This window comes from Vombatus ursinus, unplaced genomic scaffold (assembly GCF_900497805.2).
Source record: "Vombatus ursinus unplaced genomic scaffold, bare-nosed wombat genome assembly UNPS02014818.1, whole genome shotgun sequence".
NCBI classification, from domain to species: domain Eukaryota; kingdom Metazoa; phylum Chordata; class Mammalia; order Diprotodontia; family Vombatidae; genus Vombatus; species Vombatus ursinus.
Genome location: NW_020954596.1, coordinates 50,224,713 through 50,242,770, shown reverse-complemented (window position 1 = coordinate 50,242,770; position 18,058 = coordinate 50,224,713). Strand labels below are relative to the sequence as shown.

The 18,058-nt window shown below is 39.0% G+C and overlaps 1 protein-coding gene across 1 annotated transcript; it reads right to left on the bottom strand.

Moving 5' to 3' along the window:
* Positions 1–2,304: 2,304 nt before the first annotated feature.
* On the bottom strand, positions 2,305–16,461 carry UCHL1 (ubiquitin C-terminal hydrolase L1). Its single transcript, XM_027836480.1, has 9 exons — positions 16,355–16,461; positions 16,220–16,231; positions 15,453–15,581; positions 11,373–11,523; positions 8,328–8,413; positions 8,203–8,250; positions 7,471–7,537; positions 7,085–7,143; positions 2,305–2,778 (listed from the first exon to the last, which is right to left on the bottom strand). Exons 1-9 carry the CDS (start codon positions 16,385–16,387, stop codon positions 2,692–2,694), a joined length of 672 nt encoding a protein of 223 aa, XP_027692281.1. The 5' UTR covers positions 16,388–16,461; the 3' UTR covers positions 2,305–2,691.
* Between the last annotated feature and the right edge of the window lie 1,597 nt (positions 16,462–18,058).

The following is an 18,058-nucleotide window of genomic DNA, read 5'->3' as shown; positions in this document are numbered from 1 at the left end:
TACAACTAACCATGTTAGTTGGTTTAATGTAAACATTTTTGTTATAAGGGAAAGCCATGGGGGAGGGGAGATGCAATGTAGTGAAATGGTATATCTAGAAATGAGTATTTTTAAAAAGAAGAAATGAGTGTTTACAAATTATAAAAATAAATCATTATTGTTTAAAGAGCAGGTTTGCATTGTTTTCCTTGGGCTTCTCATCTCACATTTGGCTTTATCTTTCAGACATGCTATTCATTAAGAATTATGACAAGTAAGAAAGTAATACCATTATGGAACAGGAATAATTTTGGATTAATTAGGTAAGTGGTCTACTTTCTCAGGAAATGGGGATTTATTTCTCTAGTGCATACATTGCTTAAAATCAGTGTAGGGAAACAGCATTGGTGAAAGTAATAGATTAGTGTAGAGATTCTCTGAATTCAGCTTTTTTTTATTTTTTTAAGGAAAGAATCACCTGCATTATTTATTCTCCTTGCTGAGTTTTCACACATTGTGCTCCTTGCTCAAGGACCACAAAAACTAGAAAACCTTTCACCAATGAAAATACCAGATCATAGGGCAAACTGAAGCCTAGACAGTCATGTAACCTACACAGTCTTCCTCCTGAGTTAAGAACATGTTAACCCATCAATATATTTTGATATTAACAAACTCATTCATCATTCATTCTAAACCTGCTGCTTTTCCTGACTGCTTCAGTTTTCTTCATCTATAAAAAAGGAATATTTTAGGAGGATAAAATGAGATATTTGCAAAGCACTTCACAAATCTTATAGTACCAAATATATGTTAGTTATTGTTATCTATTATACCAATCATTTCCACTGCTGCTAGCCCAATAGAGGCTCCATACTACCTGTTTGGATTGTTGTAATGGTTCCTTAACATTTTCCCAACCCCCTTTGCACCTCATCTTCAATCCATTCAACATGGCACATTCAGTTTTGCCAAACACTTTAAACCTGTTTTTTTATTTTTGAGCCTTACAATCCTTTGAGCTATTGCAGGCATAGCCCCCATTTTACAGATCAGTTCAAGTATGTGCCTTTCTCCAGGAACTTGGCAATCTAGGAACTGGAAATTACATGGTGCAGGACACCCAGGGATTAATCAGCAAGCACATATTAAGCATAGACTATGTGCCAGTGCTGGCACAGGAACAAGGTAGGTTAGAATGGCAGAATCAGCCAAGAGGACAAGGAATTCTAAGGTAGTGGCCAGTGAAATGGGGTTAACCCTAGGGTCAAGGTTGGATGTAGATATAAGGAAAGACTGAAGTTAGTCATGGGCAGTGGCTTTTGAGTTTAGGATCTTTTAGGTGGTACAGTGCCACAAGATGAGATCCCCAGTGCCACTGCCTACACATGGGTGAGGTGGGGTGAATAAATGGATCCCCGGAGTTGAAGAATGATATAAGCAGGGTGCAGAGGAGTCATGAACACAATGATGGGACTCAGGATAAGAAATATCATAAGGTACGAAAAAGTACTAAAATCACATAGGTGGTTGGGACAATCACTTGAAGGTGGGGTGGGGAGAACGTGGTATTAAGCTTAAAGTATTTCAGAATCAAAATGCAATACTATAAGCCATTCCTCAAACCATCTTGGGGAATAAAGAATCCCAAATTCTTCTCCTCACTGCATGAGAAATGGCCTCCAGTAGAGAAAATTGAATTTTAGTTCATGTGAATACATGGGAGTGCTAGTTGAAAAGTTTTAGAAAGTATGGGAGCTGGTTCATATATGAACAGGTATTAAATGACATGGAGGAATGAATGAATAAATCAGGAGCTGAAAACTAGGTGAAAGTAGGGCTACTTAGAATCATCTCTCCATTATTTTCATAGATGATAGAGACAGTTTAGGAGGAACCTTAAAGATCATCTAGTTTAGGCCCCTTTCATGGATGAAATAATTGAGGCCCAAAGACATCAAGTGACTTGCCCACAGGTAGCCAGTGCAAGTATCAGAGAAGTGATCTGAATGCTTTTTTAACTTCAAACTAAGATGGGACCATTTTCTCATCCTAACCAGGAACCATTCATTTGACAGGTCAGTCGATCACATCCAGAGGAAGAATAACACTTTATGACAAAGGTGGCCAACTTCAATGGAGAAATCCTTAAGTATACAGAGTTAATCTAAACTGACCAGAATTGGCAACATAACACATAAGCTATACCTTATGCCTAGTTTTAAATCTTAACAGGTATTAACCTATCAAATAAGGATCCTTATTGTCAGTGTACTCCATTGTGCTAGTTTTAGAGGAAACCACCAGACTTTTTTTTTTTTTTTTGAATCAGCAGAAAACTTTTATTCTTTCTATCAGGTACATGTAAACCACAATCGGGGCTTAAGTGACAGGCACAAGTTAAACTAGCTATAGAAAGCATTAGATATTCCTCAGGGCACAAAACATCACAATATTGAGCCCAGGGAAGGGGAGGGAGGGGAAATTCCCTCAGACATACTCTGTGTCTTAAGAATTCCCACCAAACTTTGCTCAAAAACTTAAAAGTTAAGCTCTGACATTACTTGGGTATGGTTGGGGCAGGAGCAATTCTGCAGAACCAAAACGATAACAACAGCTGTGCCATAAGTATTGAAGCATCTTTGACTGCACTGTTAGGCATGTGCTTTAAAGCTCAGGAAAGGAATGAGTTAAATCCTTCCTGGGAGGACATTAGGCAGCCTTGCAGAGGGCCACAGCAGAAAAACGAACTTCTCCTTCCTCACGTTCTGTGAACTGTCTGCAGATCTCGGCAGCCCCCTGAAACAAACAAGTTCAGAGTTAAGATTCAGCAGCTGATGAGTCATCCAAACACTATCCTATACTTTTTTTTTAAATTTATTTTTCTTGAGGTTTTTTTTTTTTGGTCTATGTTTTCTTTCACAACATGACTATTATGGATATGACTACGCATGTATAACCTATATTGAATTGCTTGCCTTCTCAATGGGGGGGTGGGGAGGGAGGAAGGGAGAAAATTTGGAACTCAAAGTTTTAAAAATGAAATGTTAAAATGTTAAAAATTGTTTTTGCACATAACTGGGGAAAAATAAAATACTAAATATTTCTAGCCAAAAAAAGTAACTCAAAACAAAAAATAAACACTATCCTACAGTATCAGTGGGACAAAACACAATATTAATGGAATCTACTAATATCTCAAACTTTTTTGTCATTTGGAAGACTGGATTGCTTTCCAATAAACGTAATAAACTGAGCTCAAGGTAAGAGGGTGAGACCATGTATTATTTTAAGTTTACTTAAGGAGGTTTATACTGCTTGTCAGATTAAAAGGTCCCTGCCCCTTCCCCCGCTCCATATTTACACCTAGATCTATATTTATAATTTGGAAGATTTTTATAGTGTTCCTATGGGGAAGAAGAGGAAAGAGAGAAGGAGTGTCTTCACTTTCCAGCTTTGTTCATAACAGCTGTAAATGGCAAAACTAGCCTCTCTCGAGGAGATGCTAATAAATGAGGGCCCTAGAAGACAAATGACTATGTTTGTTTAGATCAAGATTTCTCCAGTTATCTCCAATTACAAGTTTCTAAGTACCTCAAACTGAGTTTTAGAGCTAGAAGGACCTTAGCAAGAGAATGCAACCCTGTCATTTGACAGATGAAAAAAATGAAGCCTAGAAAGGTTGTCATTCAGTCAATTAAGCACCTGGGTAACTGATGGGCTAGACATTATAGAGAATACAAAGATGAACAGGACAAGACCCCTCTTCCTCATCTAGTAGGAGAGGTAAGCATACAAAACCCTGTAATACAAGACGTGGGACAATGGGCTATGAGTAATTTAATAGGAAACCTTATTTAATGACACTAAGATAGTGGTGGTAATTGGGCTGCAACCCAGAAATATGCACTAGTAAAAATTCACCAGGTAGAAATATTAAGAAAGGATTAAGTTACTTTCCCAAAGATATAAGTAGCCCATTGTTCTTATTATTTCTTCACTATATCATAATTCAGTTCAGTGTCATTGGGGACAACTCACTACTTACTCCCTAACCAATCTAGATGTGTGCTGATCAATTATTCTGGCTGAAGTCACCATGATTGGAGTCAGGAAGACCTGAGTTTGATTCCTGCCTCAGACATTTACTAGCCATGCCATATGACCTCAGGCAATCACATCCTTTCTCAGCCTCAATTTCCTCATCTGGAGAATGGGATAACAATAATAACATCTACCTTACAGGGCTGTTGCAAGGATCAAATGAGATAACACATGCAAAGTACTTTGCAAATCTTAAGCTCTATATAAATGCTAGCTACTATTTTTATTTTTAAGTAAATATATTTAAAACTTTAACGAACTGATTTAAACTCATTACAAGATGTATCTGAATATAAAAAGATATGTCAGAATCACTACACCTTCAAATCATAGTCACAAATAAGATATTATAGATTTAAGGAAGCATTTATTAGCAATAACATCTTGTGTCCTACAGAGGACCTGTAAGTAGGTGGGAGGAAAGTAAATGTATCTAAATTCGGACAATTCTATTAAGTTACATCTTATATAAAATTAAAATCTTCCCCCGCCCCTCCAAAATTCTCTTAGCTCTTTCTCTTAGCTCTGCCCTCTGGGGCCAAGCAGAAATAAGTCTGATCCCTGACATGGGAAGGACCATCAGCTATTTGAAACCTCATCATTCCAGCTTTTCTGGACCTCCATTTCCTCACTTCTAAAATGAGGGAGTTGGACTAAATGGCCTGGAAGATCCCTTTTGACTCTAAAACTCTAATGAAATATTGCTAGCTGAAGATAGACACCAAAATGGTTAAGAATCAATGACTAGGTTAACATCGTTGGTTTGATCCTCGAATATATCACTCAAGTCACTAACGTCCCCGGTATTCCATTTTACAGAGCTAATTTATAATTTGTTCTATCTCAGTGATTAAACTCCTCCCTGTCCCCCTTCCCCCCCCACCCCCGACCGCCACATTCTACCTTGGATTGATTTACTCTGACCACTAAATTCTTTATAGTAAACAGTTGATATTTCAGTGTCTAACCTCTAAGTTCTTTGCATGGAATCTACTTATGCTGTCTTTTTCCTGAGCTAGTAAAGCAGATGGATACTTATTGAACATTTAAATAAAGTATCTGACTTTTTAGTCAAATGGGCAGCTTCCTAATAAGTCAATACACAAGTATTTTAAAATTTGGATTAAATTGTATTGGGTAATGAATTAATATGTAGTTCTATAATTAGTAAAAAGTTTATTTAACAAGTTATCTCTTGTTTAGGATGAAAATTTTTACCAAGAAGACTGTGTTTTTCTTCAACTCTAGACTAGTCATTTTTGTAATAAATTTATTCCATTAATCTACAAAAACTTATCTATCATATGGGCAGCATTTGGTACTCTACTACTAAAGTAATGATTATTATAATAGGAGACATCTCATAGAGTTCAACAGATGGGTCTTTAAATAAAATGTTTTCCCATTCCACAAAATTGTATGTAATGTTTCAGCTGAGGTATAGCCAGAGATTTGTTAATAAAAAGCCTATGTACAATGAAATCTGAACATGCCTTTCTAGCACTGGACTGCCAGTTCATAAATTACAAGATTTCAAAATAGGAGATTATCAGAATATCCATTCCAGTACAAATAATGAAAGTTTGTAATTTTTAATATCTGCTCCAATCCCAAATTATTACTACTTGATACTAAATATTTTTTACTTAGTTCATGCTGTCTTGGGGAGGGGGGAAGGGAAGGAAGGGGAGAAAATCTAAAATTCAAAATCTTATAAAAGTGAATGTTGAAAACTAAAACTAAATAAATATTTGGAAGAAAATTAAATATTTTTAGTTAGGATAAGAATGAATATGGTGAAGAACAGGAAAGAGAACATACTTAACCTGCTTATTTTTTCTAATAAAAGTGATGCATTAATGGGGTGTATATCACAGAATATACCTATGAAGCTAGGTGGAGCAATAGAAACAGTGGCAGTCCTACAGTTAAAAGGAACTGAGTTCAAATTTGGCCTCAGATACTTACTAGTTGTGTGACCCTGGGCAAGTCACTTAACCCTGTTTGCCTCAGTTTTCTCACCAGTAAAATGAGCTGGAGAAGAATATGCAAACCACTCCAGTATATTTGCCAACAAAATCCCAAATGGGATTACAGTCAGACAAGACTAAGTGACAAAACAACATATCAAAGAAAGTAATCTCATCTAGAAATATTAGAAATAGACTGTGATATTTATTATTAAAGTATAAATAGTTTTAGTTTTAGGGTTTTATTTCAAGATTTATTCCATTTGGTTTATTTCTTGTGGTATTTGAGTATAATAAAAATAAAAATTAAAATAGATTAAAACAGTCAGTGATTGGGAAGAGTTAATGTTCTTCTATGTAATCTGTAAACTTAGCATAATCTCTCAAGGTTGTGGTATGCTTATAAATTTCAACATACTGGAACCATACTATAATCCCATCCTATAAGTTTATGCTATAAGTTGTAAACTTTCACAACCTGATGTTTTTAAATGGTCCTCTTAATCCTACAGGGAAACAGTCATTGGTTTTCATGTCAACACTGCCTTTAGGTTGTGGATACCGTACCAGAAGCTACTAATCATTTAATAAACGCTCATCTTTATATATTCAAGTGATGCCACAGTCCCACCACTGTGGTATAGCTCAGTCTGGATAGCAGCAGAATTCTTTCAAGACATCTATAAATGAACAATCTTGGTCTCAAAGGCCAGAAAATCAAGTATACTTCCCAAAAGGTATTAGCAAGTGGAACTGAGTACCCATAGGGAATGTGGCACTCATGCTAAATGACAGAGTCAGTAGGGTGGTACTGCTTCTTTGAGACAAGGGATGGTATATTAAGAATGACTATGGCATAAAATAACTCAGTAGAGCTTCTTAAAAAGACCTGATGTAAAATAAATGTTCTTCTAGACTGCTACCCTAAGATGGTCCCTAATCCATAGAATTCTATTATCTTTTCCATCTGAAAAGTTCTATTGATGGGAAAAACCCTCTGATTTTGGAGTTTTAGATAGCTTAGGTTATACCTTCAGTACTGAGTCATCTGAAGTGGACCCATGGTTTATAGGAAATGGCATTCGTCCATCTAAAAGAAAAAAAAACAGCAAGTTTAATTTGTAGTACATATTAGCATGCTGTGAGACCACAGGAAAATTATTTAGTTTTATAACTGCCTGGCATCACCGAAATGTTAGGCCTAGGTACCATCCGCATCAGTAGACAGCTGACTATACCAAAGAGATACATAGGTATATACTCCTCTTAAAAACAAACAACCATTACCGTGGCTTCATTAATAGTAAGCGTAGTACTAATAATAGCACTGAATCATCTACACACATGAAGATTCATTACAGTGGCAGCTGAATTTAGTCCTGAATTTTTAAAAAGTCTGTTCTTCTGTAAGACATACCAAGTTCATAAAGATGGCCATCCACATTGTTGAAAAGAATGAAATGGAAGTTCACTTCATCATCTACCTAAAGAAGTAACAGATAAAAATGACAATTTCACAAGTTAGGCTTAAGTCTTGATTTTTAACCAACAGATTTTCTTTATCACCAAACAGAACTCTGGTCAGAACAACTGCAAATATGTGAAAAAATTTTAATATATCAACATTGAAGGATTCTGTTTGTTTTTTAGCAGAGGACCAACTGTTAGTATGAGAGGTGTACTTTTGTCAAGAAAATCTTTGGACTGAATTGAATTTTACCTGATGTTGTTTTCAGGCTACACTGTGTTTAATCCCTTCATAAAAGGGCATTTCTTTTTATACTATGATTAAATGCTTTATTTCAGGGACAATGTTGCTGGATACCACGTTAGGGCTGATACCTGAGAGACTAAATTCTAAGCAAAATGTTGTACTAAGTAAACTTGGTTAAGTTCCTTCTATGAGGAACTATACCACTTATCAACTAGACATTGAATTAAAGTTCTCATAAAGAAAAATTAGCAAAGCATTTTTTTTTCCAGGTAGACTTTTTTTCTTTCATTAGCTGGCCTTGGATGAGTATTAAAACTGCCTAGGAGACCTGGAAAAACGTTTTGAACACAGATTCCCATGAATTATATATTGCAGTGGAAACATAAGTAGAGCCTGGATGGCCTAGAGATTCCTGATTTGCAGATCTGAGTTTACCCGACATTGGCCTTCCTGGGCAACAGCATCATGGGCTGCCTGAATAGCCTGTAAAAGGAAAAATTCTATTAGCTCAGTAAATAATCAAAATTCGTGTGCATAAGTTGTTGTTTAGTTTCTCCTACCTCATTCTTTTCAAAGCACTTTGCTCTGTCTTCAGGAGACAGCGTTGCTGTTTCAGAAATAAACTGTTTCAGAACTGACCCATCATCTAAAAATATGTAAAGATACATGTTAATGCTTAGTAACAGACTAAGAAGTGTGCTAGTCTTAATAGAAGCACTTTAATTTTCATATCAGTGTCAAAAAGTCATGCCACACGACAGCTAACTTGCTCTTAGATGAACCTGACGTGGCTGCTAAGAGGCTTGAAAACATTAATTAGTAACGTACTGCCTAGCTCAAGCACTGAAAAGTCGTCATTAAGATGGCATGGACTGGATTTTCTTCCTGTCAATAAAACTGGGTGGCTTCCATTACCAGAGTTAATGAAAAAAGGCTCCATTTGCTGGCAGGTTCAGTTAATGACCTCAGACATCTTCCCCAGTCCTAGGACTTCTTTTGGGTTGTAACAGACTGACCCCTGCAACTGGAGGAGGCCAGGCTCGCTACTCCAAAGCATCTTCCTTTTATATAGCCTAATTTGTTCTTTCTACCACCACTATGGGCACAAGTCTTGGTAACTTCTAGAACCTCAGAATTGGAAGGTATTGTAAAGGTTCTTTTCTACAACTCGCTGAAGGAATTCCTTCATCTCTCTGACACCTGGCTTCACCTTGAGCACCTCTATGAAAAGGGAGAACTCACTACCTGAAGGTGACCCATAATTTCTAGACACCTCTGAAAGCTATGTGCTGAGAACCAGAGCATACATATAGACAGAAGAAGTTAAAGCAAACAGTAAACATACAGGACTTATTCTAGAAGACAAATATGCCAAACAATAGCTTTTTATTCCGTCAATAAGCACTTATTAAATACCTACTATGTGTTAGGCACTGTGCTAAGCACTGGGGATACAAAGAAAGACAACAAGGTTGTCGATCTAGAATTTACAGTATAATGGGGTGACAATATGCAAAAATCTATGTACAAACAAAATAAATTGCAGAGTCATCAAGAGAGAAGGCACTAGCATTAAGAGGGGAAAGTCAGGAAAGGCTTCTTATAGAAAGTGAGATTTTAGCTGGGACTGGAAGACAGCCAAGGAGCCAGGTGGTGAAGGAGGGGGAGATTCCAGGTATGGATTCCAGAGATGGAAGGGTCTTGAATAAGAACAGCAAGGCGGCCAATGTCGTTGCATCACAGGATGCATGGCGGGGAGTAAAGTGCGAGAAGACTGGACAGGTAAGAGGGACTAGTTTTTGAAGGGTTTCAAAAACCAAACAGAGGATTTTTAATATTTTATCCTGGAGGTAATAGGGAGCCACTAGAGTTTATTGAATAGAGGGTGACACAGTCAGATCTTTTTAGAAGAGAAGACTGATTTGTTAGCTAAGCGGAGGACAAACTGAAGAAGGGAAAAACTTGAGGCAGGGACACCATTCAGTAGGCTACTGCAAAACTCCAGGAGTGAGATTATAAAGGTCTGTACCACGATGGTGGCAGTGTCAGAGGGAAGCGGTATAGATGAGATAGTTTATGAAGGTAAAATCCACAGGACTTCACAAATGATTGGATATTCAGCAGCTTGTGAATTAGGAGTTGACAATGACACCTAGATCATAAGCCTGTATGACTTGGGAACAGTGTCGCCCTTGAGAATAAAATGAAAGTTACAAGGTGGGGAGGGCAATAATGAGTTTATTTTTGGACAAATGAAACCTTCACTGGAGGATCTGTTAAGAGAGCTTTGAAATCAAAATATTAGTTTGCCAGATTAATCCCTCAGCCCAGTGTTTCATTAAAGTTATTAACATGAAATAGCTGGTCTTGGTTATACCTACCAGTGTTAGCTAGAAGCAACACGCATAAGTAACCCAAAATGCAGGATTACTGGCTTTCATATCTGTATCCCCAATGCATAGCACTCTGTTCCCATGCATAATAGGTGAACGCTTGATTGCCTTGACAAATGTTGTCTGAAAGCACATTTAGGCCTTCCATTATGAAATTCTAATCACCTCATGTTAGTCTTGAATCTCCAACTGCAGTGAGCTCCTCAAGATAAAGGACTATGTCATACTTCATATTTCAACCCTGGCCCAAGACAGTGTGGTTCTGGCGGGCACAGCAGTAGGCATATAGTAAGCATCCGACAAATGCCTGACTATGCTCACAGCTTAAAATCTTTCAAAACTTGAGCCTAAAATAGCTTGCAAAGCTATTACTGAAGAACAAGAGCTTTTAGTCCTATATGCATCATTAAATTTAGTTTAAAGCTTCTGTATTGCTTATTTCCGCAAGTTCCACAAGAAGAGTTAATATACCGAGATATTGAGATACAGATGCATTACCTCATTCTGTTTTTGTTTCATTTTTTTTATACCTCCTCAGCTAGTTACTATGGTTACTAGCAACCAAGTCAGTTTTACTAGGCAGAATAAAACATCTCTCCTGCCTGCTTCAGTCTTCAACAGGCTTTTCAATCTTACCTAGGGCACTATAGTACCTTTCACCATCCCCTGATGTCCCCTGCCCCGAACTCCTCACCCTACACCAAAAAAATGCCAAATCATGCTTATAATAAAGCTGAGCTCTCTTTCTTAAGGAAGAGATGACAAGTTCTTATTTACAGGCTATGCCAAGGCTAAAGGGTACTAATTACCAATAAATTATATATTGGAATCAAATGCCCTATAGAGAGATCACAGACAGTTACCAAACCATGGGCCTTCATAAATGGACCCTGGCAGTTCATGCACAAGGTTTCTGGCCAATATATTTCTTCAACATATTTTTTAAATGTAAATAAGATATGTTTGTGACTTTTGGATCAGAGGCTCTTAACCGTTTTTAAATGTCATGGACTCTTCTGACAGTCTAGTAGAGTCCATGGACCCCTTTTTAGAATTGTATTTTCACGGATACAAAATAAAATATAAGATTGCAAAGAAAATCAATTATACTTAAATTGTTATTAACATTTTTGAAAAAAATGCAAAGATGCCAGGCTAAGGACCCTGCTCTGGATTAAGGAAGAAATATTTTGAAGGAAGAGCCACACTTACCAAAGTTCAGTTTGTCTTGATTATTAGCAACTGCATGTATGAGGCCAATGGTGCCACAGGAGTTGCCTACAGTCTGCTTCATGAAGTACACCTTAGGACTAACCTCTTGTCCCTTCAGTTCTTCAATCTGTTTTTTCCTGAAGTTCTCATGCTATAAACATTAAAATCAACATCTGTGCTTTGTGCACTATATATTTCAAAGTTAAGTCACAGATAATAACAGCTGGTGTTCAAACTTAAAATTTTACTGAAAGCCTTAGTTTTAAAGGCTGGGTAGGGCCTTGGAAATAGATTGTTTGAAGATAATACCAACATCAGCCCTTCCCCCAGCTCAGGTCTGGCCGCATCACTCAGAGCCTCACCCTGGTGCTGCAGTGCGCCATCTGCATTAGACAGAAGCTCAAGGTTTTGTCTAGACACCACTGCCACCTTTGGCCTGGAATATTAGCTACATCATGAAGTCAGAGCAAGGAGTTTGGCAAAACTCCTAAAGACATATTATTTTACAGTTATAATTCTAAGCACATTTATATTTCCACTTAAAATGTATCTAAAATATTTCCATTTGATATAAGGTTATTAATTTAGACAAATGAATAGAGAGAAATATTTCCCATTAGAAGCATGTTGATTCCAGGAAAACTTAATTATCTTATGAGGTAGCAGCCCATGAATATTTGCAATTTGTACAATTAAAACCTTTGATTTAAGATGAAATTTTTTTTCTTCTCTACCCATATCATTTATTTGACTTTGCCCTTTAGACCATTTGAATTCAGAATTAAACGTTTTTGAGAGTTTTTTAGGGGGCAGGAGAATGGAAAGGGAAGAAATTTAATCTACCTCCTTGTAAAAGTCTACTCTAAAGTGAAGGACATTTGCTTATTCATGAAATATTGCCTTTAATTCCTTATCAACAGACTACAGATTTTGTTGTTGCTGTCTGGATCTGTGATTCCTTTGGTTTGGGGAGCTCCTGGTGAGAAGGTGCTTCTCCATAGTGTGAAGAGATGTTTCTGGAGGCACCAAGAAGGTGACTTCCCTAGGCTCAGACACCCAGTATGTAACAGGGGCAGCCCATGAACCCAAGGTCTTCCTGACTCAGTGGTCAGGTCAGTTCTCTACCTACCATGCCAAAAACCACCTCTCAGATATACAGACTATATCACTTGTTCCAAAAGTTTTAGTACAGTGTAAAACTATTAATGATAAAAAATGCACTGACTTTTGTATATATGCACACATACATATATCTATGAATATATAGATTTTGCTAAATTAAGAAATAATGGTGATATTCATATCACAATGAATTTTCCAAGAACAAAACAACCTTCCAATGTTTCTGTTGGTATTTTACAATTTGTGCCAGAAACATTTAAGCCTTATCTTTTTCAAATGGAAGAGAAATGTGAGCTTTTGTGAGATAAGGACAACCTACTCCTGCAACGAAGTTAACATTTGTTAGTCTGATTCTTGGCTAAATCACACGATTAGAAATTGGCTGTAAGAGCTTCACATAGCAAGCAAGCTTTCTCAGCAACAGATTCAAGCTTTAAAACCCTCATGGATAACAATACTTAGTCACCAATTCGCATGAAATCCAAGTTAACTTTACAGCCCCATCCTATTTTTGCTTTTTGAAGTCTTGTAGCAAACAGTATTGCTCAGAGACAATATGCACAGCATCATACCCATTTTCCAAGTTGATATCAAAGGATATGTATTATAAACTTCCACTTAAAAGCAATTCATTAGTCTAAAAACTAAATATCACATCTCATGACAGAATTATTATTTTGAGAGTTGAAAAGAACATTAGTGGAGAGGAAACCTACAGGTGAGACACAACTCCTTTAAGATCAATTAGCGGTGGAACCAAGATTAGAGAACAGGTATGATCCCTGTTTTAAGGTTCTCCTTCTGCTAAAAGAAAGGTAGGTCGAAAGTTAGCTTTTGTTTTGTTTAAAAGCTTTTGAGTAATAGATGAGTTCATGCCTTTGAAGAGAAAATCTATACTGCTGCACCCCCAAGGTGTACCTCTGAAGTACTTATCAAAAGCCATGAGTCATTACAGTATCACTGATCTAAGGCCAAAAGCTATACCACCATACTGAATGGGCAAGTTACCGTGTTGCGCTTTTAAAATCAATTCAGAAGCTAATTTTGAGAGTTTTATTTATACTTGGCAACCTGCTTTCTGCTTATGTTCAGCATCTGGCAAAAAACACTATTTTAGCATACCATAAAAATTCCCCAGAAGGCTATCTTATCTTCACAATGTACCAGCAATAGTAACTTTGTATTGTTGCCTGAAGCACAGAATTAGAAACACCATTTGATGTGACCACTTTTCAGGCAGTTGGTACAATAAGTTCCGTGACACTGAATTTTTTTTGGGGGGGGGGGGGGAGGTAATTGGGGTTAAGTGACTTGCTCTGAGTCACACAGCCAGTAAGTGTTATGTGTCTGAGACTGGATTTGAACTCGGGTCCTCCAGACTCCAGGGCCAGTGCCCTATCCACTCCGCCACCTAGCCGCTCCTGAATTTTTAAAGGCTATGCAAGTTTACATTTGTTATCAAGCTAGAAAGGGTCTGAGCATGGGTCCACATCTGAGGATTGCCACCAAGAGGCTCTTGACCAGAACGCTGACCAACAAACATGTTGGGGCCACAGCAACCCCAAAAGCCTACCAGTCATGGAATGGCTACATTGTTCATGTGTGGATTATTCACACTAATGAAAATTATGGATTTTTAAAGTTTCAGCCACTCATATATGCCCACTCTTTATGGCAAAAGGAGGCAAGGGAGTGCTAGAAGTTTCATGCAAACCAGTTTATCCTATCTTTTTTGCTTTTTACTCTGAAATCTTTTATTCTATTATCTGGGCCTGTAGTAAGTGATCTGTAACAAGATAAACTTTGGTGCTTACTGAAAGAGCACATTATCCTATGCTATGAAAAACATTATTCAAAAAGTGCCTTTTCAGTCTAAACTGCCAGCTCACAAGTTTATTTGGGAAAGAAAGCAAAGTCATAATCAAGACCTCACCATACAGGCAGCAAGATAATCTCAGACACAAAGAGGTACAGTTGAGAGCTTAAATTAGAAGCTCAGATCTAAGAGTATTTTCCCCTTTGGTAGTCTAGTGAGGCCTGGAGACCTCTTCTCAAAATAATTTTTTTAAATCCATAAAATACACAGAATTACAAAGGAAACCAATTATATTGAAATAGAACTGTCAAAGTATTAAAAATGTTCATGGACCTCAGATTAAAAACCACTGTTTCAGGCTGAGTTAGAGAATCTGCTATACAATTCACCTATCTTGATGTTGCTAAGTGATGACCTTCCATTTTGTAGAAAGAGAACGCAGTTCCATTCACAGAGCCAGCCAGTAGTTACGTTAGGATTGAGGTTCTCTTTATTCATTGGACCTTTGGCATTAAAGAAGATGGTTCCCCTTCCATCCTTAGAGTATTACAAAAATCATAAAGAGATCCGAGTGATGTTAAAGGTAAGCTTTAAGACAAAAGCCAGTCAAAGTAAACGAGGGGAGGGAAAAGAATGGGGCAAAATTGCTTTGGAACAATTTTTTTCTTAATTGCACATAGCATTTTACAGTTGATGATGCATCTCTAAGAATTTTAGAAATTGGTAAGATAGAGCTTTGATCTAATCCAGCCTTTTTGCATTATAGAGGAGGAAATTGAGGCCCAAAGAGTGGGCTTGCATCTTTTCTCACTCTTGCTAAGAAAGAGCTCTTCATAAGCAGCTAAAGATAGCTACTGTTCTAGGAAGTTTGACTGCATCTGCTTTAGGAATGGCTAGTTAAGTAAATACCTTCACAGGGAAGGGAAAGAATGGGAAGGGAAGGCTAGGCTCCTCCTATCCCGGTCCCCCTCCTCAGGGCACACCCTTTGTTTTCTCCATCCTCGGGATGACAGCTTCTACTCATCTAAGTTTCTAAAACAGATAACCATCCTTTCATTTAGCTATGATCCCCGCCCCTCAATATTTCTCAAGAAAAATCATCTATTGTAGAAGAGACATCATCCATATCCCTGATTTCCTACCTGAGCAGTGAGAGGAAACAGCAGAAGCAGCGCACAGGCTGGGGATGGCACAGAGCTCAAAGAATCCTCTTCCAGCCCCAGCACGTCCACGAATTTCCAGTCACCCCCGACCCCGAGGCGGGTCAGCACCTGTGGAATACAAGACCAGAAACCAGACCAACCGACCAGGCCCGCTTAGGGGCTGTGGTGGAGCCGGAGAGCCAAGAGCTTCCTCTCATATTTCCTCTCCCCACCCCACTTACCCACTGCCCTCCTTCACCCACCGCTGCCACCCCCCAAGTCCAGGCTGGGAGGAGGGCCCCGCCCTGCTCCACTGTCGGGGCGCAATGACACAGCACAAAGCTCCGCGCTGCCCACACGTGTCCTGCTCCAAGCTGTTGCATCCCAAGCGTACTGAATATTGTGGACTACATTTTAGGGAGGGTACCCGCCAGCTTCCTGCGGTGTACTCTCCCACCAACCCCTCCGCCCAAATTAGGCTGCTCTACCTTCCCCTATCCTAGGCCCTGGCATCGCATTTACACCTGGGGTCACGGTGAGCCAGACTGGAGGGGGAGAGGTGGACCTGCGACTCAGGATCCATGGTTAGGGGGTGGAGCGGGGGGTAGGGAGAGCAGAAAGGCGCCCCCCATCGCCCACCTCCGGAACGGACTGGGTGGGGCAGATTGCGGCTATTCTGCGAAAATAGCTAGACCCCGGGTACCCAGAAGGAGACTGCTCAAGATGGAGGAGGACGAGGAAGAATCATAACGGGAGCCACCACTCACTTTGTTCAGCATCTGAAACGAACGAGAAAGAGAATAGGAATGGGAGAGGGGAGAGACAGATGATACCGTGAGCTGTACGCCCCACCCCGATACCCCCTCTTCCCCAGACCAGGAAACTGGGCACCTGCCGCTAACCTCGGGGTTAATCTCCATCGGCTTCAGCTGCATCTTTGCACGTTCCGGCCCGAGTCTCGAGCGCAAGGTGAGCGCAGTCAAAAAACAGCCTAGTGCGAACGAGCGAGCTAGCGGACCCGCCCGGCTGCGCCTCTTTATATCCCGCTGGTCGGACTCATTGTGGGCTACTGCGGAGGGGGGGAGCAAGGACAGCCCAACTAGTGGGACATACATGCGCCGCGGCGGATCCGTATTCGACACCCCCGCTCCGTGCAACGGAGTGGTACAGCCAGCCCCCCAAAAACCGTGCAGTGTCCATTTTCGCTGGTGAGATAATATGAAAGCTGATGAGCGTCCTAGAGGTGTTTAGGTGTTATGGGTGAGGCCTTTTCGGTCTGTGTCTTTCCTCCCCTGATCTCTGAGAAAGACTTGAGTAAATCCATTTTCCATCATCCCAAATACAACGACGAACGGTCACATGCCCAGAGGCTTCCAGTAAAGGTTCAAAGTCGACAGGTATTTAATTTTTTTTTATTTAATGAAGACGTGCAGGGTAGGTAGGTGGCGCAGTGGCTGAAACACTGGGCCTGGAGTCAAGAACACCTGAGTTCAAATCCACCTTCAGACATTAGCCGTATGACCTTGGATAAGTCATTTAATCACTGTTTGCTTCAGTTCCCTCAACTGTAAGATGGGGATAATAATAGCACCTACCTCCCAGGGTTGATGTGACGCCAAATGAGATAATATTTGTAAAGCCCTTGGCACATACTAGGTACTATATAAATAACTAGTTGTTGTTGTTGTTATTATTATTATATGCCTTCTTTTCCTACTCTCCCAATTGTAAAGCCGTCTCTACAACTCCTACTCTGTGTTAAAGAAGGAAGTACTCTAGTGCCTCCTAGCTTGGGCTTAAAGTGCTCTTAATTTACTAAAAGAAAAATTTCATAATCTTACATGCCGCAAAGATAAAGTGATCTCTTCCTACAGTTCAAACTGGATTGCTCATCAGTTATATTTCCTAAGTATACTGGTAATAACATCTTAATCCTTCAATTCTGTTCTGAAGAACAAATGAAAAGTATATTTCTGTTTTAACATTTAAATGTCAACTAAGCCAAAGGATCTCAGATGCTCCCTGTAAGTGCCATTTGGTGATGAATATTAGTAGACTGATTTTACATGTGAAGCAAGAGAGCAGGAAGATGCTGAAATGTATACCCTGGGGTCTTTCTGATTTTAAGAAGCTCATAGTATTAATGGTTGCAGGGAAAAGACCTTAGGGTCTGTGACTCTCAGTTCCCTTTGTGATTTCCTGGGTTGAAGAGCATTCTAGGAAAAGAGAATGTTGTAAGTAAAGGTGTAGAGAAAGGAAAATTTATGATAGATTCCAGATGGCAATAAACCTATTTGAATAGAGCAGTTTATAGGGTGGTGGTGGGAGGGAATAAAGGGAAATGAAATTGAAAAGGTAGGTTTGGGAAAGATTGTGAAGGGTCTAGTATGTCTAAAGTCTGTAATATTTTACCCTGTAGACAGTTGAGAAGCCCCTGACGGTTTCTGAGCGGAGAAAAACCTGATCACAATGGTGTTTCAGGAAGATTAATTTGATAGTGTTGTACAAGATGTGTTGTGGGAGGAATAAAATAGATCAGGAAAAGGTAGGATGCAGTTGAAATTTTCCAGTTGAGGTAGTAAGAACCTGTATTAGGGCAATCACAG

What these genes read in the sequence shown, in the direction of transcription:
- UCHL1 (XM_027836480.1), bottom strand. Translation starts at nt 16,387, where the DNA reads ATGCAGCTGAAGCCGATGGAGATTAACCCCGAG. An exon ending in TCAAGACAAACTGAACTTTG is followed by an intron (nt 8,414 to 11,372) that starts GTAAGTGTGGCT and finishes ACATATTTTTAG; the next exon opens with ATGATGGGTCAGTTCTGAAA. An exon ending in CCCAGGAAGGCCAATGTCGG is followed by an intron (nt 7,538 to 8,202) that starts GTAAACTCAGAT and finishes TTACTTCTTTAG; the next exon opens with GTAGATGATGAAGTGAACTT.